This window comes from Pteronotus mesoamericanus, unplaced genomic scaffold (assembly GCF_021234165.1).
Source record: "Pteronotus mesoamericanus isolate MK-2021 breed Mesoamerican mustached bat unplaced genomic scaffold, CSHL_Meso_final scaffold_174, whole genome shotgun sequence".
Taxonomy (NCBI): domain Eukaryota; kingdom Metazoa; phylum Chordata; class Mammalia; order Chiroptera; family Mormoopidae; genus Pteronotus; species Pteronotus mesoamericanus.
The window spans coordinates 22,549,540-22,577,475 of record NW_026555309.1 but is presented as its reverse complement, the minus strand read 5'-3'; the positions used below and the strand labels follow the sequence as shown (position 1 = coordinate 22,577,475).

General features: G+C 41.1%; 1 protein-coding gene across 2 annotated transcripts in view; it reads left to right on the top strand.

Annotated features, from left to right (window-relative positions):
• The first annotated feature begins 16,970 nt into the window (after positions 1-16,970).
• Positions 16,971-27,936, top strand: part of LRP12 (LDL receptor related protein 12) — a 70,836-nt gene continuing 59,870 nt past the window's right edge. For both annotated transcript variants that reach the window (XM_054590381.1, XM_054590380.1), the window contains exon 1: positions 16,971-17,111. In XM_054590381.1, the coding sequence (XP_054446356.1) occupies positions 17,033-17,111 (79 nt within the window). In that variant the 5' untranslated portion in view covers positions 16,971-17,032. The remainder of the gene's footprint in view (positions 17,112-27,936) is intronic.

Sequence of the window (27,936 nt, the reverse complement as noted above, 5' to 3'; positions counted from 1 at the left end):
TCTGGCTTTTACTCCCTCCACTCTGTTGAATCTAATCTTTTCCAGGTCACTGAAGACCTCCATGTTGTAAATCTAATGCTCAGTTTTCATTTTACTTGACTTTGTAGCAGCCTACATCACAGTTAATTGTTCTCTCCAACTTGAAACACTTTCTCCTGGTTTTCAGGATACCAACATCACCCTAGTCTTCTCCCGTTAGCTGCTCCTTCTCAATTTCCTCTTGTTGACTCATCCTGTTCTCCAAAATGAGATGGACTCCAAGGTTAAGAGCCCCTCTTTTCCTCATCTGTCTTCCCCACAAATCTATCACCCCAGCCCTCTTCACTCTTCTCCAGGTATCTATTGATATACGGCTCACTCTTTCACCTCTCCTCAGCATTGGCTTAAGTGTTACTTATTTGTTTTGTTGCGTGTCCTCTTCCAATAAAAGCTATAGTCCATAAGAACAGGGATTGGGGTTCTCTTTGTCTAATGCTTTATGCCCAGAGCCTAAAGCATTTAACACATTGTAGCTATTCAGTATGCTTGCTGAATGAATGGTCTGGCTTAGCTTTGAGATGCAGGAACATAAATTCCTTGCTCAATCTTCCTACAAATTGAGATCTTCAAAGCCTGTTGATAGACTTCCCTGATTCTGAACATGCTCCTGCCACTTTGACAACTGAATTGCCTACCACCTGGACCACACCAATTGTGTACCCCTTTTCTGCATAAACAGGTCCTTCTGAACATTTTACTAACAGCCTATCTCTGTCCTGAGGTCAGTGAACTATTGGTCGGTTCAAAGAACATCAAGGAGGTCGGTGCAGCTGCAGCAGATGGAGCCAGGAAGGGGTCAAAATGGTAACTGAGGGGCACAGAAGGAAGATGCACATAAAGTAGCAGCTTGTAAACTTGAAAAGACTTAAGCTTTTTCTCAGAATAAGTTGGGAAGTCCTTGAACATTTTTAAGCAGATGTAACATGATCTGACGTGTTTTTAAAAATTCGCTCTGCCTCCTAAGTTGAAAATAAATCACTATTCAAAATCATTTAACTTTTCCGTACCTCATTTGCAAAACCAGTAAGCTAGATTAGAGATTCTTTTAGGTTGCATCAAAGCTTAAGAAATCATAAAAATATGAGTGGAAAAAGTTTTGTTGTTTTTTTAAATCCCTGGTTTAATTAAGCATTTTGTGATGGACAACAAGCAACAGATCAATTGCTTAACCTGACACTATTTTTAAATATATTCATGATGCATTAGGCTGCTCATCAAAGTCCCTTCAAATTCTGAGATTCTCCCATTTGCCATGGTCTCAGAGGTGTTTTCACATGTCCCCACTAAAACTTGATTCGAAGAACTCCTGATAGGAAAAATGGCAGAAATTCAGCAGAGGCAAGATTTATTGTGATTCAAATTTGGACAAAACTAATCAAGCCTTGGCATGAGAAACTGAAGTGCTTGATGTATTGACATGTTTTGTTTTCCTGATAACATTTTAAAAATGCAAATGCTACTGGCCTAACCAGACCAAGCAACCTCAGATACTGAAGGTTTTCCTGCATTCCATTTATTCTCAGTATGAGAAGAGACCGTGTTTCAGTCAGGATTCTCCAGAGAAACAGAACCAGTAAGATAGATAGGTGAGAGAGAGAGATAATTTAAGAATATAAGAATCCCAAAATAATCTCATGGGATTGTGGCAGTTGGCAAGTACAAAATTTGTAGAGCAGGACTGCAGGCTGCAGACTCAGGCACGAGGTGATGTTGCAGTCCAAATTCCACAGGGTAGCAAGAGGAAAACTCAGGCAGGGTTCCTGTGTTGCAGTCTTAAGGAGAATTCCTTCTTCAGGAAACCTGTCTTTGATGGTAAGGCCTTCAACTGATTGAGCAAGGCCCACCTGCATATGAATGGTAATCTGCTTTACTCAAAGTCTACTGCTTCCGTGTTAATTACATACAAAACCCTCCCAGCAGTACCTAAGCTCGCACCTAAGCAAACATTCTAACGTCATAACCTAGCCAAGTTAACATATAATGGTAATCATCACACCATGTTAACGTTTGAGTTCAAAGCTCCTCCACATGGTGAGGTCTGAGTAAACGCTGAACTGAATAATTTTAATTCTCAACCAGCACAGATTATCCCATTCATCTGAAATTGTGCATGATATTTCAATTACATTGTTCTTCACTTTCTCTTTTTGCTGGAACAAAGACCCACAATTCAAAGTTCTATTATTAAATCCATGCATGAGAACAATCAGTATCATTAATGAGGAGGGAAAGGACAAATTTTCTTCTACTTCTCTATCCCTGTGATGCTAATATATTTGAGAATTGCTAGGGCAAAATTCCTAGATTAGGTTCATCTGTTAAATGTGAAAAGTAGCCTGATAATGCACAAAAGTGTTCTAAATGAACCTGGGTCTGCAATGTTGGAAGACACTAAAGGCATTTTCATGGGACTTAAAGCCATCTTCTCCTCAAAGCTGGATTTCCACATGGTAGAATTTCTGAGAAAAATCCCTTCCTTAAGAGGAACTAAGATGGATTGACTGTGGGAGTGGGGCTGGGGGCGGGGAGGGCTGGGCAGAGGAGGGTAAAGGGGGAACAACTGGGACAACTATCATAGAATAATGGTAGTTTTTTAAAAAGAGGAATTTAGGAAGTTGTATCCTAGCATCTTGGAACACACTGTTCGTCTACCTTGTGTCCATTAGTCCTCACCCAGTGTCCGGATTAAAGCTGAATAACACAGGGGAAAGTGACCTGCTCAGGGTCACTTGAATTCCCCAGTCCCCACTGCTGGCCTCCTCCATGCAGCCATGTGCTATCTGTCAAGCAGGCTACCCCTGCCGCCTCTGCCTTTCCGGCCGAGGTTACTTATTTTTTGTCCAGGATACGACCTTTTCTCTGCTGCTATACCCTTCATATACCATGCTCTTTCCACGAGATTAGGAGTCCATCCTGGAAGCCAATCCCTCTGCACTCCCCCACGTCCACCCAAGTGTATAGGTCTAGTTCAAGGTCTCCGTTTCTCCCAGAATGCCTACCTTATAGCAGAATTCACAGAGCATGATTGCCCTTGTGTAAATGGGACTGGGTTTTCTCACCTGTAAAATTAGAAGACTGGGCTAGAGATGATCCTTTCAACTCTGACAGTCTTATGATTCTATAAAAGCCTCTTCTATTTAATGGTCCTTGACAGCACCTCAGGGCAAACAAAATCACACCGGGTCCTGAGCAGATTATTCCTATACCTACAGTTCTATGCCTAGCTCCCTTTTCTGATGATCAATTTCTCACCATCCTTTCAGAGTAATGCTTTCATTTTTTTTTAGAGTACTTTTTTCTAAATGCTCTGGTTCTTATCAGTTCACCCAATGATTCTAATCAGCTCATTAAGGGATGTGCTAAAGATTTTCCTTCTGCATTTCTTACACAACACAAATTGAGCTGAAACAGCAAGCATTGATAACCTACCACGTCCTGCCCCTCGGAAGGGGGGCACTTGTCACTGAGCTTTCCGGGCAAGACCCACACACACCCCTGGTACTGAGTTTTTGCTGGCAAGGAGATGTTAGGGTGTCTCCACTTCCTCCCCTCTTTTGTTAGAATATTTTCACACCACAGAGTTTATTAGAAACCTTATTCCCAGAGGCTTGAAAATAGAGGATTAAGAGCAAAACTAATTTACATAAGATACAATCCTATCCTGAAAGCGTAACGCATTTGAAATGATATACTGAGGAAAAGTGAATACAGTTTTTCATCGTATGTCACTCTTTACAGGAGGGTGGCCAACAGTAGTTCATTGTGTCAGAATAGGCAAATCCTCCTGCCGTTTACTTTTAGAAACAAAGTTCATAACAATACAATTTTTCACTCACTGACCTACTCCTTTTTTTTGCCAAAGAACTTCAGCGAAGACTTGTTTCAGGAAATACAGTATCTATATATACTGCATGCATAAACTGAATCTTAAAAAATGATTAATGATATTGTTTCCCTTTCCTAAACAAGTGAATTAAATTAAAGGCACAATCAAGCTCCTTGGCTGTACAGAAGTCAGTCATTAATATTGCTTTTAAACCATTCAGTAGGAAACAGCTGATTCAGTGGACATGGATATATGGCCTCTGTAGAGTTGAACTTGTCTGTCCCAGACCACATTTGAAGTTATTCCAATAGCTCCGAGCAAAATAGTGACAGGGTAACTGGCATTAAACAAGATAAAGGATATGTGTTCCTTGGCTATTATGTTGGCAACTAAGTACACTGAAATACTGTCAGCCAAAAATATAATTTCCAAAAAGAACATAACTGATATAATAAATGTTTATGACCTTTAAGTCTTCTAAAGGTTTAGTATGGTTCTAGGAGGAAAAAATTAAGCCTTCTTGCTCTGCCATACCTGCTACCTAAGGCAAGGACTGCCTTGGGGTAAGAGGTCACCTTAAGAAAGAACTGGGAAAAACTTCCTGGTGCAAATCTCTCTTGCATCCCCTGACATTCCACCCCGAAACCTCCACTGAGGATGTTTGACATTTTCTCCCCTGTACCTGGGACAGAAACCATATTAGGCTTCAAAATAAATTCACTTACAACATTCTTTCCTGAGAAGCATTTCTGATGGAGGAAAGGTGGGGTGAGAAAGCTGGAACATGTCAGGAGTCTGAAGTCAAAGGAAGAGAATGTAAACAAGGCTGGGGAGGAGAAATATTGGGTGACGAAGACAAACTTTTTTATGTACCTCAATGTCATGTCCGGGGTCCATGCTGAATTTAGAAATTCTTAAGTTTAAATTCAGAATGCATAATGTTGAGGGGGGAAAAAGGTCAATTCTTGATGAAATAAGAAAATATACAGAGTACCAGACTGCAGACCTTTGAACTAAATTAAAGGTCAACCAGATATCTGTAGAAGCCTTCAGATAAGCATATTGGACTTCCTTTGTACCCAATTCTATTAGTTCCTCTTCCCATCTTGACCTTGAATTGCTCGAGCTCTTTGGCACTGACACTCCTTAGCTCTCCTTTCTTCTTAAAATTCTCTTCTTCTGGTTCCTGTGATACCAGGCTTCCCTGCATCTCCTCCTACCCTCTGTCCATTTCTTTTCATTGGTTCCTCATCATGTGCCCCTTCTACTCCCTGAAATACCAATGCTTTTCTTATTCTCTAGGGGAAAATTCATCCTCTCCAAAGGTAATCTTTTTAAAAAATATATTTTATGTATTTACTTTCAGAGAGAGAGGAAGGAAGGGAGAAAGAGCAGGAGAGGAACATCAGTGTGTTAGAGATACATTGATCAGTCACCTCTCACATGCCCCCAGCTGGGGACCTGGCTAACTGCCCAGGAATGTGCTCTGACTGGGAATCGAACCGGCAACCTTTCAGTTCATAGGCTGGTGCTCAGTCTACTGAGCCACACCTGCCAGGGCATCCAAAGGTAATCTTATCAGTGCCATTAGTTTTCTATCTTGAGCCCATTTTTCTCCTCTGGGATACATGGTATATCCAACTGCCTACTGGGCTTCTCTACCTGAATGTGTAGCTCAAAGTTATGCTTATCATTTTCTCAGTCTGCAGTAGTCCCACCCTTATCTTCGGGGGATTTCCAAGTCCTCCAGTGGATCCCTGAAACCTCGGATGGTACCCAATCCTATATATAATACTCTGTTGTTTTCCTCTACATACAGAGTTATCATAAAGTTTAATTTATAAATTAGGCATACTAAGAGATTAACAACAATAACTATTGATAAAAACAAAATAGAACAGTTATACTATATTATAGTAAAAGTTATGTGACTATGGTCTCCCTCCCTTTCTCTCAAAATATCATACTGTACTGTACTCACCCTTCTTGCGGTGATATAATAAAATGCCTACATGATGAGAAGTGTTTGCTTCTTGAGATGCAACAACAAAATTAGCATGAAATTCTTTTCCCTTCTTCACAATTTCACTGATAGAAGATTCATTCTTACCATAGAGCGTAGCAAACTCAGCATACAATTTTTTTTCTTTATAGTCAAGAACCTTCACCTTTCACTTAAAGAAAGCACTTTACAGCTTCTCCTTAGCACATCCAAATTGCCAGAATCACTATTCTTGCACTTTGGAACCATTATTAAGTAAATAAGGGTTACCTGAACTCAAGCATACTTGTACTGCCATAGCCGATGTGGTAACCGAGACGGTCACTAAGTGACGGGCAGGGAACGTCTATCATGTAAAGATGCTGGACAAAGGGATGATTCTTGTCCTAAGAGAAACAAAATGTGACTTGGGAGATTTCCCTCATGTCCACCTCAGAATGGCATGTAATTTAAACTTACAAGTTGTTTATTTCTAGAATGTTCCATTTAGCATTTTTGGACTGCAGTTGGGTAACTGAAACTGTGGAAAACAAAACCACGGATAAGGGGAGGGGTGGGCTACTGTTCTGTGATATCCTCCAGACTGATCTCCCAAGTCCCTTACCTCCCATTCCAGGCCCCTTCATAGAGGTAACAGGTTCATGGGCTTACATGGTTCCCACCTCCTGCATCTTACAGAATTAAATCTACATGCATTTGCTTGTTATTTAAGACCCTTTATTATGTAATTTATTATTGTATTTCCTTTCCACCCCAATACACACTCACACATAACTTATAAATCTGCAATACCAAACTATTTTCCATTTCCAAAACACATCCTATTATTCTCTTCTTCTATTTCCACTTGATGTTCTTTTGCCTGGAACACTTCCATTATTCCTTGCCTACCTCCATTTTTATTGTCAATCTCCTACTCAATCTCAATACTCATACTTTTTTTTTTAACCTTACCTTAATTTTTTATTGTATTTTCCATTACCATTTATCCCCCACTGCCCACCCCACCATCACCACACTGTTGTCTGTGTCCATGAGTTCTTTCTCGTTTTTGCTCGATCCCTCCACCACACCCTCCACAGCTGTCAGCTTGCTTTCTATGAGTCTGTCTCTATTTTCATTGTTAGTTTGGTTTTTCATCATGTCACATATGAGTGAAATTATGGTATTTGTCTTTCTCTGACTGGCTTATTTCACTTAGCACAATAGTTCTCCAGGTCCTTCTATGCTGTCGCAAAGGGTAAAATTTTCTTCTTTTTTATGGCTGAGTAGTTCATTGTGTAAATGTCCCAGAGTTGTTTTATACACTCATTTACTGATGGACACTTGGGCTCCTTCCATATCTTGGTGATTGTAAATAATGAAGCAATGAACATAGGGGTGCTTATGCTCTTTCAAATTAGTGTTTTGGGTTCCTTCATTTACCCTAATATTTAGCTCAATATTGTGTATAGCAATTTAAAAAATTCATGATGAACAATTTTTAAAATGTTCTTAAAATTAGCAAATGTAGTAAAGAAAAAAATATGATTTTGCATAGACAAGGAAGTAAAATGTGGCAAAAAACAGCTTTTGTTGTTTTTCATATTATGACAGTTTATCCAAATACATATGAAAATTTATGTGGACAAAACTCTGATTTTTTTAAATTTTATTTTATTTTTTTTAATTAATTTATTTTTTCAAGTACATTTGTCTCTGCCTACCCTCCACCACTTTCCCTTGCCCCCTCCCTCCCTCCCTCCCTCAACTCTTCCCCTTTGGTTTTGTCCATGAGTCCTTGCTATATGTTCCTTGACTTTCCCCTTCCCTTCCTTTTCCCCCACGCCCCCGCTTCCCTCTTGTCTCTGTTAGTTTCTTTTCCTTTCAGTGTTGCTGGTCTTATTTTCCTTGCATCTTTGTATTGTTGGTTAGGTTCCACTTATAGGTGAGATCATATGGTATTTGTCTTTCGCCCCCTGGCTTATTTTGGTTAGCATAATGCTCTCGAGTTCCATCCATGCTGTCACAAAGTTTAGTAGTTCTTTTTTTCTTCCTGTGTGCAGTATTCCATTGTGTAAATGTACCATAACTTTTTGATCCAATCCTCTACTGATGGGCATTTAGGTTGCTTCCAACACTTGGCTATTGTAAATTGTGCTGCTATGAACATTGGGATGCATCGGTTCTTCTGAATTGGCGTTTTGGGATTCTTAGGGTATAGTCCCAGCAGGGGAATCACTGGACCAAAAGGCAGTTCCATTTTCAGCTTTTTGAGGAAATTCCACACTGCTTTCCATAGTGGCTGCACCAGTCTGTATTCCCACCAACAGTGGACTAGGGTTCCCTTTTCTCCACAGCCTCGCCAGCACCTGTTGTTTGTTGATCTGTTTATGATGGCCATTCTGACCGGTGTGAGGTGGTACCTCATGGTGGTTTTGATCTGCATTTCTCTGATGGCTAGTGATGCTGAGCATCCTTTCAAATGCCTCTGGGCCCTCTGTGTCTCCTCCTTGGAAAAGCATCTGCCCAGGGCCTTTGCCCATTTTTTGATTGGATCTTTTGTCTTCTTGGAGTGGAGTCGAGTGAGTTCTTTATATATCTTGGAGATCAAACCTCTATCTGATGTATCATTAGCGAATATATTTTCCCATAGAGTTGGCTCCCTTTTCATTTTGCTGATGTTTTTCTTTAGCCGTGCAGAAGCTTCTTATTTTGATGAGGTCCCACTTGTTTATTCTTTTCTTTATGTCCCTTGCTTTAGGAGACATATCAGTGAAAAAATTGCTGCATGGGATATCTGAGAGTTTCCTGCCACCGTTCTCCTCTAGGACTTTGATGGTGTTGCGACTTATATGTAAGTCTTTTATCCATCTTGAGTTTATTTTTGTGTATGGTGTCAGCTGATGATCCAATTTCAATTTTTTGCATGTAGCCATCCAGCTCTCCCAACACCATTTGCTGAAGAGGCTATTATTGCTCCATTTTATGCTTCTGCCCCCTTTGTCGAATATTAGATGCCCATATAGACCTGGGCTTATTTCTGGGCTTTCTATTCTGTTCCACTGGTCTATGGGCCTGTTCTTGTGCCAGTACCAGATTGTTTTGAGTATAGTGGCTTTGTAGTACAGTTTGATGTCCGGTATTGTGATCCCTCCTACTTTGTTTTTCTTTCTCAAAATTGCTGTGGCTCAATACTCATACTTTTTTCCACAAATCAAGTATTTTGTCTTTGTGAGACCTTCTCGAATTCTCCCCTGAGGTGCATCTTATGTGCATATACCTCTGCCATGGAATTGCCATGTTCATTCACTGAGCAGTCCCAGTATCTGTAAAAATGATTGGTGCATAGTAGGTGCTCAAAAAATATTTGTTGAATGAGAGTGATATTTATATTTATTGGTGTATCTATTTCCCCACTAGACTGTAAGCTCCTTTGTATCAGCAATGACCAGCCTAACCGTGTAGAACCTCCACCATGAAGTGATTGAGCCAGGTAATGTAAAGTTCTATACTTTATGATCTTCAATATATTTCAAGTATTCAAAAATATAAAGTGAATTATTGTTAACATCTCAACAGTACGATAGTTAATTTATAGAAAATTGACTTTATTGTGCTAACAATCAACTTTAGCAAAGACATATTAATGGAGAAAAGACAATATTGTTAATAAAAATTGATAAATAAATATAATTTACTTCAGAATTCGAAGTTGGAAGATGCTCTTTGCATTTACATTTTCATGTGGAAGTAACTGGTGACCCAGAAATCCATAATGCATTGAACAAATCTTGGATTCATACTGCAAACGTCTGGTCATCTGGTTACCTTCTCTGCCTTCCGATCCTGGTTTCACCCTGGGCATTGCTTTCATTACCTCTTAGACTGATGTTAAGGAACAACTTCTCTCCATAGAATATAGAATTTGGATATCTCTGCACATCTGAAGCAAGGTGTTGGTTCACAGCTTTCTGAAGGACATTTCAAAGCTTTCTTCGCTAAGAGTTTCTGCTGGGTTAGAGAACAAAGGGGCTGTTTATTTTAATAGTCAATAAAATAAGTAGTGCCCAACTTATAGATCATATAAGGCCAGCTGAGGCCATAAAAAGCCCATTTAATTTATAGTACACTGAAAATATTAAACACTGGCAATAAAACTGTAGAAAGCTATGGTTTCAGCACTAGAGTAGTTTTTTTAAAAACCTCATTAAACAATATCTTGCCTATCAGCACATAAGGTTATATGGGCTTTGTCCACAGTGGGTTTTACTGGCTCTTCCTAAAAAGGTCCTTTTGTGCCTGGACTCCAAAGTAAGCAACCTTATCTGAAGGCAGCCTCGGTACCAATGACAGGACAAGCATGGATCATCTCTGCCCTCGATGTGACCCTGACAAAGAGTTGTGCTTCTTCTTTCCCTTCAGGGACCTATTTTATGCCTGAACTCCCTTATTTACTCAATGGATATTTACTGAAAATTTACTAGGAGACAAGCACTCTTCTAGATGCCGAAGATACAGTAGTAAATAAGACACACTAAAGTCCCTGTCTCACTGAAGATTTCTCTCCTCCCTTTCTTTACCCCCTTCTCTCAATGGAGAATGGAGAATCTGAACACGCTGGTTCTATCCTTCAGAGTAGCAAACAGTCCAGAGGCCACAAACGGGATCGGCAAATTCGGAGCTCTCCCATCTTCAGCGACTGGCCCATGTCTCAGATCTTACCATGCTTGTTCTGAGTTCACAGGGAATGCCCATGAAGCAGCTTATCAGGACAGGTCTGAAACCTCATGTAGAAGGAGTCTCCTGGGGAAACAGGTCCACTGTTCTAGTGAGGGTGACCAACACTGAAAACAAACTTTTTGGATAACATCATTCCCTGAAGAAAGAGGGAGTGGGGAAGAATAAATATGTGGCAGGCAGCTGACTCTCTGCTCTGCCCAAGTAGACAATAAAAAAAAAAAAAAAGAAAGAAAGAAAGAAAAAGAAAAAAAATAGGGTAAACCGTCCCGAGGAACCTCATTCCCACATGCCTTGGTCCCTGGAGGACTGAAGGTCAGAGCTGCTGGGAATCAAATCAAGAGAGAGCGGAGTCAGCCCAGCTGCTGAGACTGCGCCCTCTTGCTCACTGGCGGACCAGCTGCAGCAGCCTTCATAGAGCTGGGTCTCTACCTGCTACTTGCTGCTAATTGTCCTTATGTCCTGCATTTAAAGGAGTAGAAGTATTTTATAAAATTTTGTATATTTGAGTATTTATATATTGGGGTTTCCTTCTCAGGAGTGTCTGTACTTGTGCAGAGCTAGTAATAACATGAAAAAGGTTGTGGTGACTAGAGTTAAGTGCCCTGGTGGCTGGAACCAATGGACATACTGCTTTTGAAGCGCTCAACTTTTTCAGTTACTTCATTTTTTTTTTTGAGTATGAGTATAAAATTTTTATATTGAAATGCTTTCCACACCATTTCTTTCTTTTCCCCTGCTGTGCAAGTGAAGCAGTGTACTACAGGAACCAAAAGGATTAGACTGTTCTTTTCCATCACAGCTGGTACATATTCAAAATGCAAACCCGCCTGGGTATTTCCAAGGAGAATATTCTTTTCATGATGAAGCTAGAGTAATCTATTCTTCAGTAGAAATGACCTCTGTTTTCATGACCTGATCACTGAGCAGTTTCATATTATTTGATGTATTCTCTAGGATCAGAAATATCTGTCATAGATCTTTGCTGAAGATTAGGGCAATAAGCAACCTAAGGTTCTCTGATCTTCAAAGGAAACTATAAATAATGACTACAAGGTCACTAGTATAAGCAGTATAAAGCCAGACTTACGCCTCATCTTAATGATACTTGATGTTTCCCAAAACTCCGGAAAATAAAACTTTAAAAAATTACTTATTTATCTATTTATTTATTTATTTTTAGAGAGGGGGGAGGGAGGGAGAAAGAGAAGGAGAGAAACATCAATGTGAGAGAGAAACACCAATCAGTTTCCTCTTGCACACTCCCCAACCACAAACTGAACCCACAACCCAGGCACATGCCCTGACCAGGAATCAAAGCAGCGACCTTTCACTTTGTGGAACAACGTCCAACCAACTGAGCCACACTGGTCAGGGCAAAAATGTCTTTTACTTTAACGAAGAAATTTAAAAGAGCTTATGTCTAACTTAAACAAAACTCAAGGTAGTATCAGTTACTTCCAGGAAAAAAAAAGGAAGACAAAATAATTATATATTTTTTACTTTAAAATGTGTATTAGAGAATAAGGACTGTTTTTGCTTATGTCATTTATGTTTAATAATAGCAGCTGCCATTTACTGAGTACCTACCAAGTGCCTGGCATTGTATTAAGCACTTTACATACAACATGGTAGAATGATTAAGAGTACACGCTCGGGAGTCAGGCTAAGTTTAAATGCTGACTATTTACTATCTGTGTGATCCCAAGAAAATTACTGAACTTCTCTGCCCCTGTTTGTTCATTTGAAAAAATGGGTTAATAAGAGTATTGACATCATAAAATGTTTGAGGATTAAATGTGTAGTAGACTATAAGCTTTCAATATATATTACCATTTATCATCTCATTTAAGGCATGTAGATAATTTAATGAGGCTCCCATTTTGTAGGAGGGAATATGAGGTCCAAAATGTTAGGTTATTTGACCAAGGTTAATTATCTAGGTCAAACTCAGTTACGTTAAAATCTTAAGACCTGTACTTTTAACAACTACTGTGTACTATATCGCCAAATATACCAGAGAATCTCAAATCCATTTTGGACGTGCACAGAGTATAAACAAATTTAGCAGTATTTCCCTATAAAGAGCCATTGAGTTGCCATCACAGTTGCCAAATCCACTTCTAATGGGCTCATATAAAATTCCATCCTATAAGCATTTCCAGTTCATATGCTCATCAATCATAGGAAGAAATTAAAAAACAGTTACATGCACTTCGAAACCTAGCAATTAAACAACAACAAAGACACTCAGAGTATCTCTTTATAAATACCAACATCTGTAGTTAATTTCTCCTTTCTCCTTCTTTCTTGGTAGGTGCAAATGTTTCATGTCTTAAGGGATAGATGTTTTTAGTACTATAAACTTATGCACCCTCTACAGTTGGGTTTTGCGATTAAAAAAAATTGAGTTTATGAGGGCAAAATTAATTCTATGTGAACTGGGGCTATTAATATAGAGCCAGGATTATGTCTTTGACTACTTGGTACAATGCTGGGTATGCTGTAAGAGCACAGAACATAATAACCACAATAAACGTGCTAAGGATCTGGTATTGAAGTTTCCTAGATTGAAGAATATCATTTGCTACACAGTATTATTCAACTTCAATGGAAATTACAGCTTGTTTCTAAAGATATTTAACTTTAACCTTTTTTAAAAAAATTTACTCATTTACCTATTTCTATGTGTTTATCAAGTTTATTTTCCTTTTTTAAACATAATATTCCTTTGAGGGGAAGTTAAAAGATTTAGCTTTGCTTGGCAGCTTGCCAAGTAGAAAAGCCACTATCATCAACTTTCTTTCCAAGGAAAAAATGATAGACTTAAATTCCCAGTCTAACCTCACAATTTTGATGAAATTCTCACATGATGCTAAATAAAGCAGGTTCTACACCAGGAAGGAATTTTTGTTGGTGACAAGGTAAAAATTAAACCATTACATGTGGTGATAACCAAATGAGAAAAGCAAAGTTTAAAATCAAAACAAAAGGATTATTTAAGGGAATGTCTCCATATATGTATCTTTTTTGCCTTGATAAAATATATCAAGGAAAAAGAAACCATCCATTTCCTTTTCCATTCGCAAGTGCATGTATTTGAGGAGTTTGAGACCTATTTAGGAGAAAGATTAAGAAGCAACTCAAATAGTTGCCTCATTTGATTTTTCTTAAACTTTCTTTTTTAATGTCTGACACACCCTTTCAGGAATATGCTGAAAATAATGAACCTTCTGCCTATAAAAATACATGAGCACAAAATTATCATGTAATTTCTGGAGGCTTAAGAGACCCTTGAAGACCACCTATGGATCCAGGGACGCAGGTTGAGAACCACGAGTCTCTGTAGCATTCTTTACGCTTTATAGGGTGCAGGTCAGAGCGCTGGCCAAGTTAAATCAGCAGGCTAACTGTTTGCCTGCTGTTTGCAACACTAACGACTTTATATAGTTTTTATAGATTTCTAAGTGCTTTCTCATATGAGCTATTTTATGATACACCAGTCCAGAAAGTAGACATCTAGGTACTCAGCTAGACAAATTAGGTAAGAAAAAGGATAATATCGAATACCTAATCTATACCATGTTGCTTACCAATGTCTGATATTCCATTAGAATCAGATTTTGTATAAATAAAAATGCTCCCTCATGAAACATAAATTTCCTTGGCTGGTGAACATTGAATTGCTCAGCAGCTAATACATTAGAATGGATATATATTAGATTCTTTCCAATGAGGAACAAAATACTCAGGTTTTGAAGGCATTAAGATAGCTACCTTGAATACATTCATAAACAAAATCAACAGTACGGTGATTGCAGAGGGAAAGAGGGCTGGGTGAGGTAGAAGAGGGTATAGGGGAGATAAATGGTGATGGAAGGAGTCTTGACTTTGGATGGTGAACACACAATGCAATATACAGATGATGTGTTATAGAATTGTATGCTTGAAACCTATATAATTTTATTAACCAATGTCAGCCAACAAATTCAATTAAAAATGTTTTTTAAAAGACACGTTGATCAACAGTTCTCAAAGTTTTATCTGAGGACACTGATGAAGTACAGGATGTCTTCCCTTTCCCAATTATTTATCTGTACAAGTCTAGATTCTTTCCACATACTTCAACCAAACCAACATATTTCAACATATTGGATGCAGAACAGACATGAGAATCCAGCTGTCTTCTATTAAGCCAAACATCAAGGATATTTACAAAGATGGAAACAATGCCACACCTCACAAATTGTTTTGGAAAGCAGAGTTAACTTGCAATGCATTTTTTATTTTAAATAAATTTACAAATATTTTAAAACTCTATTTTAATTTCTAACTATTAAACATTAATAGATATGGTCCATACAAAAAAGGCTCTTTTGAGACCTTCTAAATTGTGTTTTTAAGGAGACAAAAAAGTTTGACAACTGGGTAAGTCCCAGAAGACAGGTCTGGATGGGATGAGCAAGTGTAGGGTTGGGAGGAGCATGAATCCATCAGTCAAGGCGCTGTGTATCTCGTCTTGAGGATAGGGTTCTTTGGATGGTACTCAGAGAAAAGGGAAAGATGTAGTACAGTCTTCCTTCATTTTGCTTGTGGCATGTCCTAAACACAGCCTTTATGCTAGTGCCACTTCTAGAAAAGATCCCAATAAAGAAGCAGGTAGAGCCCAGAATCCTAAAACTAGGGCAGACAGCTGCAGGTTGTTGAAGAACACTGAAGCTACTCCTGACAGTGGAAAACATTTTTTGGAGTTCGAGGTTTTTAGGTGGTTTTTTTTTTGGGGGGGGGGGTTGTTTCCACGACGACACAATATTTGTTAATTACTGGATTTTGTACTATTTGTTGATACATTTTTTAATTTTTTGGAATGCCATTTCCTGGAGGAAAAAAGCCTAAAGAGGACAAGTAGGTAGCGAATAGAGATAAGGCCTAAACCAACCTTCAAAAAGTGTCTTAAAATTTAGCATTTACCTACTATGCACTAAATATTGTACTATAGAATATGTTGTGTATTGGGGAAGCAATCTTAAATTCAGAATCAGAAAAACTGTTTCAAGTTTACTTGCTACATTGTTTTGAGTGATTTAATCTCCGAAGACTCATTTTCTTATCTATAAAATGTGGATAATAGTATTTATCTCAAAAGGGCGTTAGGGATTAGAGATAACCCGTGTCAATAGGCAGCACAGTGCAGCGTATGTAGGTCTTCAATGAATAATGGGAGAGCATGAGTAAAGCCAACGTTAAATCCAGTAAGGGAGATAAGACTGCTAGACAAATACTTTAAAAATACAAGGCGGAAGGTCTGAAGTGTCAGTGTCACTACAAACGTATTTATAAAGTGTAACGGAAATCTAAGGGAAGGAGTGGGTCACAGTTTTGGGGATCCAGGGTATGTGTTTAGGGAAATTAGACAATGCTACTTGAACCCCCGCACTGCTACCACTACTGCACCTCCAAGGTCGCCTCCAGCATAGCATCACCGCCCAGCTCCAACTGACGACCCCTCCCCGCCACCCCCCCCACCCCGCAACCTGCCCCGCCCGGTGTCAAACTGCTCCCCGCGGTTTCCATGCCAGAAAGCTCTGCACTTCAGCCTTGCCCGACCCTCCCCTGGCACCTTGAGCGTGGGTGTGCAGCCCGAGGTCCCCAGCAGGCATCCACACCGACCCGCGGCCCTGTGGGCCGTGCTACCTCGCGTCCACCCGGCCCGAGCTCCGTGCCGATACAGAGCAGAGGCATGTAAGGGTAGGAAAGACCTCCCAAGTCCCAACCCTCCCACCACCCACTCTCCCCTCAGACGCTAACACTCCTCAGCCTCCCAGCTCGCCCTCACACCACCCGCAGGGGCAACGCCGAGGCCCGGGACTGCGGCGGAGCTGCGCAGCGGGCCCTCACTCAGGATCCCGGGGGAACCTAGCGGCCGGGGTTCGCGCGCTCGTTCATCGATTGGCACTGCCTTGCTCCTCCAGCTCCAGTCGCGGAGAAACCGACTCCAGACTTGGAAAGTCTAGCTGAGCGCTTGGGGGAAAGGGAACCAGGGAAGGCGGGCCAGGGGATTGCCGATCGCATGGATGAGCGCGGCTGCCGGCTCGCGTTCTGTCTGGCGGGTGGCGGCGCCAGCCAGCCTGTGCCGCGCCAGGCCAGAGTCGCGCGGCCGCTGCTCCCTCGCCTCGCGCCCGCGCGCGCGTTGTCGGCCCCGGGGAGGGCAGCCCAGCGTAGGGTTCTCACGCTGCCGGGGGTGGGAGCCGAGAGTGGCGGAGGGAGGGAGGGAGCGCGCGCGGGCGGCGGCCCCTCCCCTCCTCCTCCCGCCGCCGCGGAGAGCGCAGGGAGCAGCCGGGGGCTCGGCGGCGGCGGCGGCGGCGGCGGCGGCGGCGTCTGGCCCCAGCTCCTCCTCCTCTTTTTCCTCCTCCTCCATCTCCTCGCTCCCTCCATCTGCCGTGGTTATGGCCCGACTCTGGAGCACAAAAGAGTCTCCGCGGTGGAGGTCTGCGTTGGTCTTGCTTTTCCTCGCTGGGGTGTACGGTAAGTGTCCGCGTCCCCGCGCCCTGCTGACCGAACAAAGCTGGGGCGACCCTGGGCCCCGAGGCCTCCAGGACAGGGGTTTCCCGGGAGAACCGGGGAGAGACCCTGGGTGTCGGCGGGACAAAGACCCGGAGAGGGGTTAGATGCAGCGGAGGAGGTGGCCCCGCGCGGAGATGCTTTCGGGTTCTCATCCACCTCCAGACCCTCGGGGTGTTGAAGAAGGGCTTGGGTGTCCCGGCCGGGGGGGAGCCCTGATGGAGCAGGGGGGTGGCCGGCGGACTTCCCGACCTGGGCTGGAGGGCCCCTTGTACGACCAACCCACACACCGATGTATGACTGTGAGAAAGAAGGGGAAGTCGCCCCCGTCGCTGCCGGGACGGTCCTGCCAACCCTCGACCTTTCCTCGGGGTTAGGAAGTTCTCTCCCAGTGAAATTCCCACTGCAGCAGCCCCCCATCTTTCCCTCTCCCTGAAAAAGCAGCCCGCTGCTTTCTTCGCATCTCTGCGCTCGGGGGCCGAGACTCTGCCGATCCCGGGCGTGCAGGATCCTGTTCCTGCCCCCGGAGCACCACGCGGGAGAAGGCCAGAAAATAGTTTCCAGCCCCACCTCAGTTTCTCTCTCTCAGGGCAAATGTGTCTGCGCCGACTCCCTAGTTCATTTCTCATTTCATCCATCATTGCCCGCTAACTTGTCACTGTTGCTTTATTCCAATCTATGAATTGGGTTGTTTACCGTATATTCCCTTGAGGTTAAGAGAACCCCCGAAGACGCTATGTAAGAACTAAACTGTATATTTCATTGGGTTCCGAACAAGAGCTAAGGAATTAATTAGAAAGGACATTCATTGTTTGAGAAACTTGAGTTCCACTACTGATTTAACCATTCTTAGTTTATCAAACATATTGGTCGGCGTTTCAGAAGACACAGTTAACCTTGAGTTTTTGGAGTGGTGCTTTGATTTCTTCAGAAGGAATAATTGGAAGTTACCCATCCATGGTTAAATTTTACTTGGAAAAAGTCTAGGTCCTTTGCCAGAAACACTACCACCACCCGTGGTAGTGGCGATGGAGTTTGGTCAACATGTAATCCATGAGCAAGTATTAACTCCTTTGAAAGCATTTTATCTGTGGGATTAAATGGGATGGTAACTTTTAAAACCCGGGAAATTACACATAAAGAATTTAATGAACTATGAAATTAACTGACAGCCAAGAAATAGCTTTTGGATGTGATTCAGAATGTATTGCTGCCTAACCTGATTAATATATTATTTTTGTTTGTTTGGTGAGGGGCAAGGTTTAGTCCACATTTGATGTGATAATTGCCAATGGTGTGCCTGTGTGTGACCAGAAAACACAGTGCATGACTTCTGATTGTCAGTTGCATCTAGTGGCTGCGATCCCTACTTGCCTGATGACTTGTGGGTTTGGGTCTACACCAGAGAGATCAATAAGCTGTTACGTTGTTTTTCTAGCCTGAAGGTGAGTATAGTTCTGCTCTGCGTATAGTAATGGCCCAGGAGAGAGGAGAAAGTGAGAGGGCTCTTTAATCTAAGGTGATTAGGACTGTCCAGCTTTATCCTCTACTATAATCAGACTTGAATTTTAGTGATGTCTGATTAGACTGGATAAATAAATGGGTTCTTTTGCTCTTCTCTCATTAAAACCTGTGTCATTAGTGTTTGAACTAAAACTCTTCTTGCCTCTAGGCATGAGAGGCTGTGAACCCCGTAATTTGTCTTGGTACATTCTTTTGTACTTGTAAACAAAACGACTTTCTGGTAGGTGCTTATCAGAGATTTATGGTTTTGGAATTTGTGTTTAGTGAGGAGTTGTTAGGAGGCAAAGATAGAAACTTCTTTTTCCAACAGTGTGCAACCAAATTATAAAACTAGCAAGTGATTTTTGCCAAGGGTTGATGTCTCAAGCCACAACAAGTTTCAAAGTATAAGAAAAAAAGGAGGTAGTGAGCCAGGCACAACATTCAACTGTGTGAGCAGAGATTAAAGGAACCCTTTACCCTGCAACTGGGGAAATTCTCTTTATAGCTGTGGTTTATGTCCTCTTCTGCCTCTCTTACCATATGTGGGTTTATAGAGAATAATAGGATGGGGGAGGGGTGCTTCCATAACTGTAGTGAGGTTTAACTTGAATATGCACTAGCTGTAATGAATAGTGGATTCATACTAAGAAATACCCATCACCTTAAAATAGCTGTAATTTATGAAACTGTCCCTTATACATCAAAAAGTGGGGGTTTTTTAAGTGGCTTAAAAAATAGTTAGAAAGCTCTGTTAAAACAACCAAGTGTTGAGAGTAAATCTTAACGTAGATCCAGCGAAGAAAAGCAGGTTGATTGGTCAATATTTAGGCAGTTCAAGTTAACTAGCTCTTTAGAATGACTCTTATCTATTAACTACAATATTAAATGGCTCCAAATTGTACCTTGAACCTTTGAAACATTTCATATATCCTCTTTTTAAAATCTTTATTTTGGTGTTTAGTCTCTTCACATGGCCATTTTAATGGACTATGTGACTATTATATTTGACCATTTTAGTGGAATAATGTGACTATTATACTCCAAGTTACTTTTCTGAATACCAAAGCCTTATTTGAAACTCTAAATTGTGATATGGAACAGTGTTAATGTTCTCTAGAAGTAGTTCAAGGACCAATAATTATCTTTCAGGAGCTGCTACTTTGAATGTTCCTGAAAGTTAGTAGAAAGTAAAGGTTGATTTGGAAGTTTTGGGGGAGAGTAGCATTAGTAGGGGCAACCCTGAGCTTTACTGGGCATTGTTTTAGGCCTGCTGGGCAAGGAGAAGCTGCTGCTTCACAGTTCACATAGGGATGTCTGGCTTTTATGAATGCAAGGAGCTTTCTAACACTGTGTCCTCCTTAGTGGAAGCTGTTATTTGGTAGAGCAATGATTTGGTAATTGTTAACAGTTTCATTGCTTTATCCTTCTCCACCTCTGTTTGTCTCCCACATCAGTGTATTCTAATTTTTTTTTTCACTCAACCCCCCCCCACACACACACAATATATTACTCCCAGGATACAAACCAGAGTTCATGAAATAATACTTAACCTTACTACCTGTGGTGCACCCTTACGTTTCATATTCTATTTAACCTTCTTTCATTCTTTCCTGGCTTTGGCCGATTAAATTATTTTTGGACCCACTAGTAGATTACAACCTGTAATTGTAATTTGAAAAACACTGCCCTAGATGAAGCCATAAAATGTAATTTAAAATGTTGGCTGTATTTGTGTTATCGTTTACAATAACCTTAGAGATGGTTAATTTTGGTTACTTGCTGCCAGAGCATTTGGTAGCGGTTAGAACTCTTCCTGGCATATGCTGACTAACCTGTGACCAAGTCTTCTTTAAACTGGATTTCAGCTTACTATAGCCAAAGGTCTCTCCTGTATACAGTGCTCTTTTACAATACGTGCTGTGTAGTGTAAAATATTCTTAACTCTTACATTTTATATCTAATGAGTGAATCTTTTCCCAAGAATTTTAAGGACCATTCAGTAGCATTTTATAAATTTTCAGTGTAAGGATAGACTAAAAGTTCCCGTTTTAAAAAGACTGTAGAAATAATTAGAGCATGAGAAAAAAAATCTAAACCAGATTCCAGTTTCTTCTAAACAACTCAAGCTCGATCACATAAAATATGTTGAAGAAAACTGAATTAATTGTTCAACGTAAACTCTTTCTGGGCTTATAATCGAAGTTATAGCCAAAGCCTAGGGAGAATATGAAAGTATGCAGCACATTTCACAAAATTCTAGGTGGATGTCAGGCAGGAAGTAGTAAATGACCACTTTCAGAGGGAGAATTCTGTTCCAGGAAGAGCATGGAAGGGATGTGAATGAGGTATGGTAAATGATTTAAGATTCCTAGAAAGTAAAATCTCTGAAGAAAGCATAAAAGTGATGTCAGACTGAAAAGTGAACATCAGTTACAGAAGATGTTTAGAAAGAAAAGACTGACTTTTGTGATTAGAAAATTTAAAGCTTATCAAGAAAATAAAGGAACAATGAGAACTTTTTGTGTTTTCAATCTGAGATGTTTTTGTAGTTGAGGTTTATTGTTTTTTCTGACATCAGTATTACAATTTAATGAATAAAAGATTAAAAAAGGAGGTAAACATTCAGTATAGATGAAACTTATGTAAATTTCAACAATTAGAAAATGTATTTCATAATTTTATTTTTATTTTTAAAATTTTTATTTATATTTTATTATACTATTACAATTGTCCTGATTTTTCACTTTTTGCCCACCCCCCTCCGCCCAGCACCCCCACTCCCTCAGGCAGTCCCCACACCATTGTTCATGTCCACGGGTCAGCTGTATAAGTTCTTTGGCTTCTCTGTTCCCTATACTGTACTTTACATCCCTGTGGCTATTCTGTAACTACCTATTTGTACTTCTTAATCCCCTCACCTCTTTACCAATTCTCCCCCACCCCCATCCCATCTGGCGACCATCAAAACACTCTGTATCCGTGATTCTCTGTTTTTAATTTGCCAGAGTTGTTTTTCAGATTCAATTGTTGATAGGTTTGTATTTTTTGCCATTTTATTGTTCATAGTTTTGATTTTCTTTTTACTTAAAAAGATCTTTTTAACATTTCGTATAATAATAGTTTGGTGACAATGAACTACTTTAGTTTTTTTCTTGTCTGGGAAGCTCTTTATCTGCCTTTCGATTCTAAATGACTGTCTTTGCTGGGTAGAGGGATCTTGGCTATAGGGCCAAGTTTTCACAACTTTGAATGTTTCTCCTAATCCCTTCTAGCCTGCAAAGTTTCTTTTGAGGAATCAGCTGACAGTCTTATGGGAACTCCTCTGTAAGTCACTAACTACATTTCTCTAGTTGCTTTTAAGATTTTCTCTTTATCTTTAACCCTTGGCCTTCTAATTATGATGTGTCTTGGAGTGGGCCTCTTTGCATCCATCTTGTTTGAGACTCTGTGCTTCCTGGACTTGCATGTATATTTCCTTCATCAAATTAGGGAAGTTTTCTTTCACTATTTTTTTCAAGTAGATTTCCAATTTCTTGCTCTTTCTGTTCTCTTTCTGGCACCCCTATGAGATGAACATTGAACCTCTTGAAGTTGTCCCAGAGGCTGTTTATACTATCCTCATTTTTTTTGGATTCTTTTTCCTTCTTGTTGCTCTGATTGTTGTTCTTTGCTTCCCTATGTTCCAAATCATTGATTTCATTCTTGACTTCATCCACCCTACTGTTGTTTCCCTGTAAATTGTTCTTTATTTTGATTAGCGTATCCTTTGTTTCTGACTGGGTCTTTTTTATGCTGCTGAGGTCCTCAGTAAGTTCCTTGAGCATTCTTAGAACTAGCGTTTTGAATTCTTCATCTGGTAGATTGCTTATCTCCATTTCGTTTCATTCTTTTTCTGGAGTTTTGATCTCTTTTTTCATTTGAGCCATGTTTCTTTGTGTCCTCATTTTGGCAGCCTCCCTGTGTTTCTTTCTATGTAATAGGTAGAGCTTCTGTGACTCCGTGTCTTGGTAGTGTGGCCTAATGTAGTAGGGGTCCTGGAGGGTCCAGTGTCACAGCCTCTCCTGTTGCCCAAGTTGAGTACTCGAGGTGCTCTCTTTGTGTGGGCTGAGTACACCGTCCTCTCATAGTTGAGCCTTGGTTGCTATGGGCAGATCAATGGGAGGGATTTACCCAGGCCAGTCAGCTGCAAGGATTGGCTGTGACCACTGACCACCAACCTCTGCCTTCCGTGGAGGATCAGCTGTGCAGGGGCAGGGTGGTGGTGCTCCGACGTGGTCTGTAAGCCGTCCACTGGGTGCACTGGCCCTGGGGTTTCCCCGGTAGTACAGGCCCAAGTCAACCCCCACCTGTGTTTTGTCTGGGGCCGCCCTGCCTGAGCTCTCAAGCAATCTGAGATGGCTGCCCCTTGTGCTGGGCTTGGATTCCCAGGCGAAGCCAAGCTGTGAATTCAGTATGGCAGCCGCTGGGGCCCACTGAAGCCAGCTAGTGCTTGTTTGATAGGGTTGAGGAGCCAAGACCAGCCATTCTTATGGAAAAGAAGCTTGGGAGGGCCCATGAGTTGGGTGGGGCAGAGCCTCTGGGGATCTCCAAGGTTGGTCAAAGAGTGTTAGCCAGTTTGATGGAGTCTCAGATAGGACATCAGCTTGCTGGCTCTTTGGAGGGGGGAGGTTAGAAAAGGGACAATAGCCTCTGCTTGCCCTGTTGCCAGACAGGTTTCTCCCTGTATACCACTGGTGCCTTTTCAGCTGCTACCCCAGTGCTGGAGCTGAGAGGGAGTGAGCCTGAGTAGGTGAGTCTGTGTGTGGGTTCTTTAAGGGGGAATGCTTGGGGCTCCAGAAGTTTCTTCCACTGACTCAATCCCTGCTGGTATTTGCAGCCAGAAGCTATGGGGACTTATATTCCTGGCACTGGAACCCTGGGCTTGGGGGCCTGGTGTGGGGCTGGGACTCCTCACTCCCAAGACATCCCTCCTGAATTTTTATCCATCGCACATGGGTGAAGGACCAGCCCGTATCATGTCTACACCCCTCCTACCAGTCAGGATGGATGTGGTTTCTTTAAATCTGTAGTTGTCAGACATCCATTCAACTTGATTTCTGCTGGTTCTTGAGTGGCGGTGGTTCTGTGTTTTAGGTGTAATTTTGATGTGGTTGTGTAAAGAGGCGAGCGATGTCTGCCTGTGCCGCCTTCTTAACCAGAAGTCCCAGAAGTTTAGAATGAGTTATTACTCATGTCCTTACTGCAAGTCTTTATAGGTAAATGAAGGTTGTTCTAAACTTAGAAATTAAAGTTGATTTAATGATCTCCAGTTTTTCAGGTCACCTTTATCTCCTGTTTCTCCTCACCACCCTGCCCCACTACTGTTTTTGGGAGGGATGATTAATAAGATGTATGTGCACTACTTACACCCATCTTCTAAAGTGTAGGATTAGATCTTGCAAATACAAATCACCAAGCTAGCTGTTCAGATGCATGTCATCTGCCTTTTTAAGTATATGCCAAATACACACGCGTGCGCGTATCTCCATCTATATAGATATTTAGTTTCAATACTAAATTAGCCTAGGGAGTTCTTACTGTTTAAGCTACAGAAAGAAGGGAAGGAAACTAACATATTAAATTAAATTTATAACATCAGATTAAGTTCAGATACTCTGCTTGGTCTTTATTCATTGCCATTTCATCTTCATTAGGTCTCACTTAGCAATCCTATATAAAGTATTTATTTCTTTTTTATAGAAGGGAAGATTGAAGCTCAGAAAAGTCGTGACCTAAGATCAAACCACTAGGGAATAGTAGAGCCAAACTTGCAACCTAATCCTGTCTGTCTTTTCACTCATTCATTCAGTTAACAAATACTCATTGAGCTCTTATGTCTGGCATTTTATAAGGCACAAGAACCTGATGGCCGTAGTTTCTGCCCTCATAAGGTTTACAGTCTAGTGAATAAGTTGTAATAAGCTCTCTAAAAGAAACAAGGGTCAGAGATCGTGAACAGACACAGAATAATTAGGCAAAGGCTTACTTGTCGAGACATGTATAAGAACTAAAGGATAGCTACCCATGTTACGACTGGGATAAGAGAGCCTTGCACATGGCAACAACATGTGAAACATCCAGAATCACGGAAGAGTTAATGTATAAGAGCTGGTGTATTGCAGGTAAATGAATGAAATTGTTGTAGGTAGAGCACAGTGGTTATAGGGAGAGTGACAGGTAAATTTGGAATCTGAGGCAGGAACTCGGATCCTGGAAAACCATGGTAAAGAGTTTGCATTTATTATAAGTATAATTATTAAAGAGGTGTAAGTGACATAATTTGACTTATGTTTTGAAAATGGTTACTTTTTCCACTGTGTGGAGAAGTAAGAAGAGTAGAGGTGGGATGATTAGGTTTCGACTATATTCCAGGAGAAAGACACAGAGGCTTGGACAAATGTGACCGTGGAAATTGACACATATGGATTGCCCTTTTGGTAGGGAAGGAATGGATACTTTCTTGTCACAAGAAGGAAGAAAATACTGGTGCTAGTGTACTTAGGTCTGTGGTCTGGGGGTGGGAAGATGGAGATGACTCTAAGTAATATGGCTTTGAGATCATCAGGTAAGAACAAAGAGAAGGGAAGGAATGAGAGAGCAAAGATTTCTGCTTCCACGTTTCAGTAGAGTAGCTCAGACCCCTAAGAAGTTAAGTTTCTATTATCTAATCTAGCAAGAAGCAGCCTAAGGACAATCAGTGCAAGAGGGGATACTCTGCTATGGTGAGTAGTTGTACAACACATGACAAGAAGGGTGAGGATTTAAGTTACAAGGGGAGAGACTTAAGCTTTCTATGGAGAACTAAGTTCTAAGGACTATCATTTTTGTCAGTGAAATAAGTACAGAAACCTAACTCTACAGTATTTTAAGAGTATTTCAGGCAGGCAACAAAAGGTGGGATAAAAGATAGATTTTAAAGACTTTTTGGCCAAGTTAAATGACTTATACTGATTGAGTAAAGATTGCTTTATGTCTTAGAAGAGTCAAGAATGCATTGATAGTTTAGAGACTTTCAGAAATTTTAGAAAAATAAAGTTACCTTTTACCTTTTCCTCTGGGATTGTATGGCTTATTTATAGATGATATAACTTTACGAGGTTCTGAAACTTTAGAAGAAATGAAGCTGACAGCAGTTTTCCAGTTTTCTCTTAAGTATTTGATAACTCACTCCCCTGCAGTTAATTTAGTAAAGAAGTTACATTGTTTTATACTCATTTTCTCACCATTGAATGAGATTAACTTGATACCTATCTTTAATTCACTTACATTTCAGTTTTTAGAGAAATGGGAAATGGTGCCAATCTTTTAATATTGAGATTAATTGGTAAACAGATGTTTAGTGGTTGGAATTTACCTTTCAAATAAGGAAAAGAGTAAGTAACCCTTTCTTATTTGACTTTATTGATTGTTAAAGCATCTTTTAGGTTTTAAGTTGGTAAATTAAAGAAAAGATGAATCTTTGGCCCTGGCTGATGTGGCTCGGTGGATTGAGTGCTGGCCTGTAAACCAAAGGCTTGCTGGTTCAATTCCCAGCCAGGGCACATGCCTGGGTTGTAGGCAGATCCGGCAGATCCCGAGATGGGAGTGTGCAAGAGACAGACAAACTGTTTCTCTCAGACATCGATGTTTCTCTCTCTTTCTCCCTTCCTTCCCCTCTCTCTAAAAATAAATAAATCTAAAAATAAAGAAAATATTTTTTCAAAAGATGAATCTTTGGTATATTCTGAAATAGAATTCAGCTTCTTGAAATTATAATTGCCTGTTCTAGTGACACTGAAACCTTTTTTCCAAGAGTTAGAATACAGAACTCCTTTACAAAAAATTGCCTTGCTAAAATTCTCAAAGTAACTGTGGACTCTGAGAAAGAAGATAGCTACTAAAAAGGGCACTTGGTGGTTAACTGGGCTCAACTTTAAACAAACAAAAACAGCCTAGCAACCATTTCTACACAGGGGCCTCTCATGCAAACTGTACTTCAGGGAGAACCCTGCGCTGAATTGCCTGCCTGAACTGTGTTTCTGCCATCTGAGCCATCCCTTACAGAGGTTTCCTGGAACCCAGTTTCAACAGATAGGACCCAGGCTTTCCCATCCAGTCGGAGCTGCACAGCAGCATGCCCCATCAGTTTCTTCACGGACCAGTCAGAGCGGCTCCATTCTGACCAATCAGAACGACAGGGCCTTTTGGCCCAATCAGACTGTGAGGATCTGGAGTCCTCATTTGTGTGAGGACAGAGCAATCAGGGACCAGGGGACTTCTGTCTACATAAGTCAGCTCCTCTCTGGGTCTGAGAGCAGACTTTCCCTTTCCACCCAAGACTGTGTTTCCCCACCTGGAGCGGAAACAACTGAAATGTTTCCCGGAGCAGAGCGAAGCAGACCAGCCTGGAAAAGAACAAGAGCCATCTACCCAGCGTGGAGCCTGGGCCCTCTCACAGCCATGCTGTATCACAGTTGAGCTGTTTGCACTGGTAAAAGTGCCTTACTCACCACGTCCCAAATTGAGTTGACAGAACTCTGTGACGTAGGAATTATTAGAAACTGAAACTTTGAAGGTAGTGATTTTGCCTAAGGTTCACATCTCTGCTCTTTATTTCTCATAGAGGTCCGTTATTTTTTGCCTCCTTTATTGTTACAGCCCCTCCCTACCCTTGATTCTGTCTGGTCTTGTCCTGATTCAATCATATCACACATAGCAGCCTCCAGAGTGACTTTTCTAAAGTACGGATATGGTTATGTAACTTTCTTGCTTAAAACCCAACAGTAGTTTGCTATTATTAAAATACAAGCATAACTCAGTAGGCCCTTCCTGATCTGCCTAGTTTTTACCTTTTTTGTCTCTTGTCACTCTCTTTGCCCACCACTCACATCCCTTTTACTGTGTCCCTGCCATACTGACCACGTTTCTCTTGTCTCCTGGCCTTTACCCACACATGTTCTCTGCCTGGCTTTAGCTTCCTTCCTCCACCACTTTCTTAACTAGGTTAACTCTTGCCTATTCTTTGGCCTTTCCCTAGATGTTACCTCCTTTGGGGAGTCGTTCCTGGTTCCTCAAAACTAGGCGCCCTTCTCATAAGCATCTCAGGCTGTTCTTCAGTGCAGTATTGGCATTGGCCTGCTTTACTTCTGTTTCCCCCCAGAGCAGTGCTGTCCAGTAGATACATACAGTATCCCCCGCCCCTTTTCCGCAGTTTCCCTTCTGCAGTTTCAGTTACACGTGGTCAACCATGGTTTGAAACGATTAA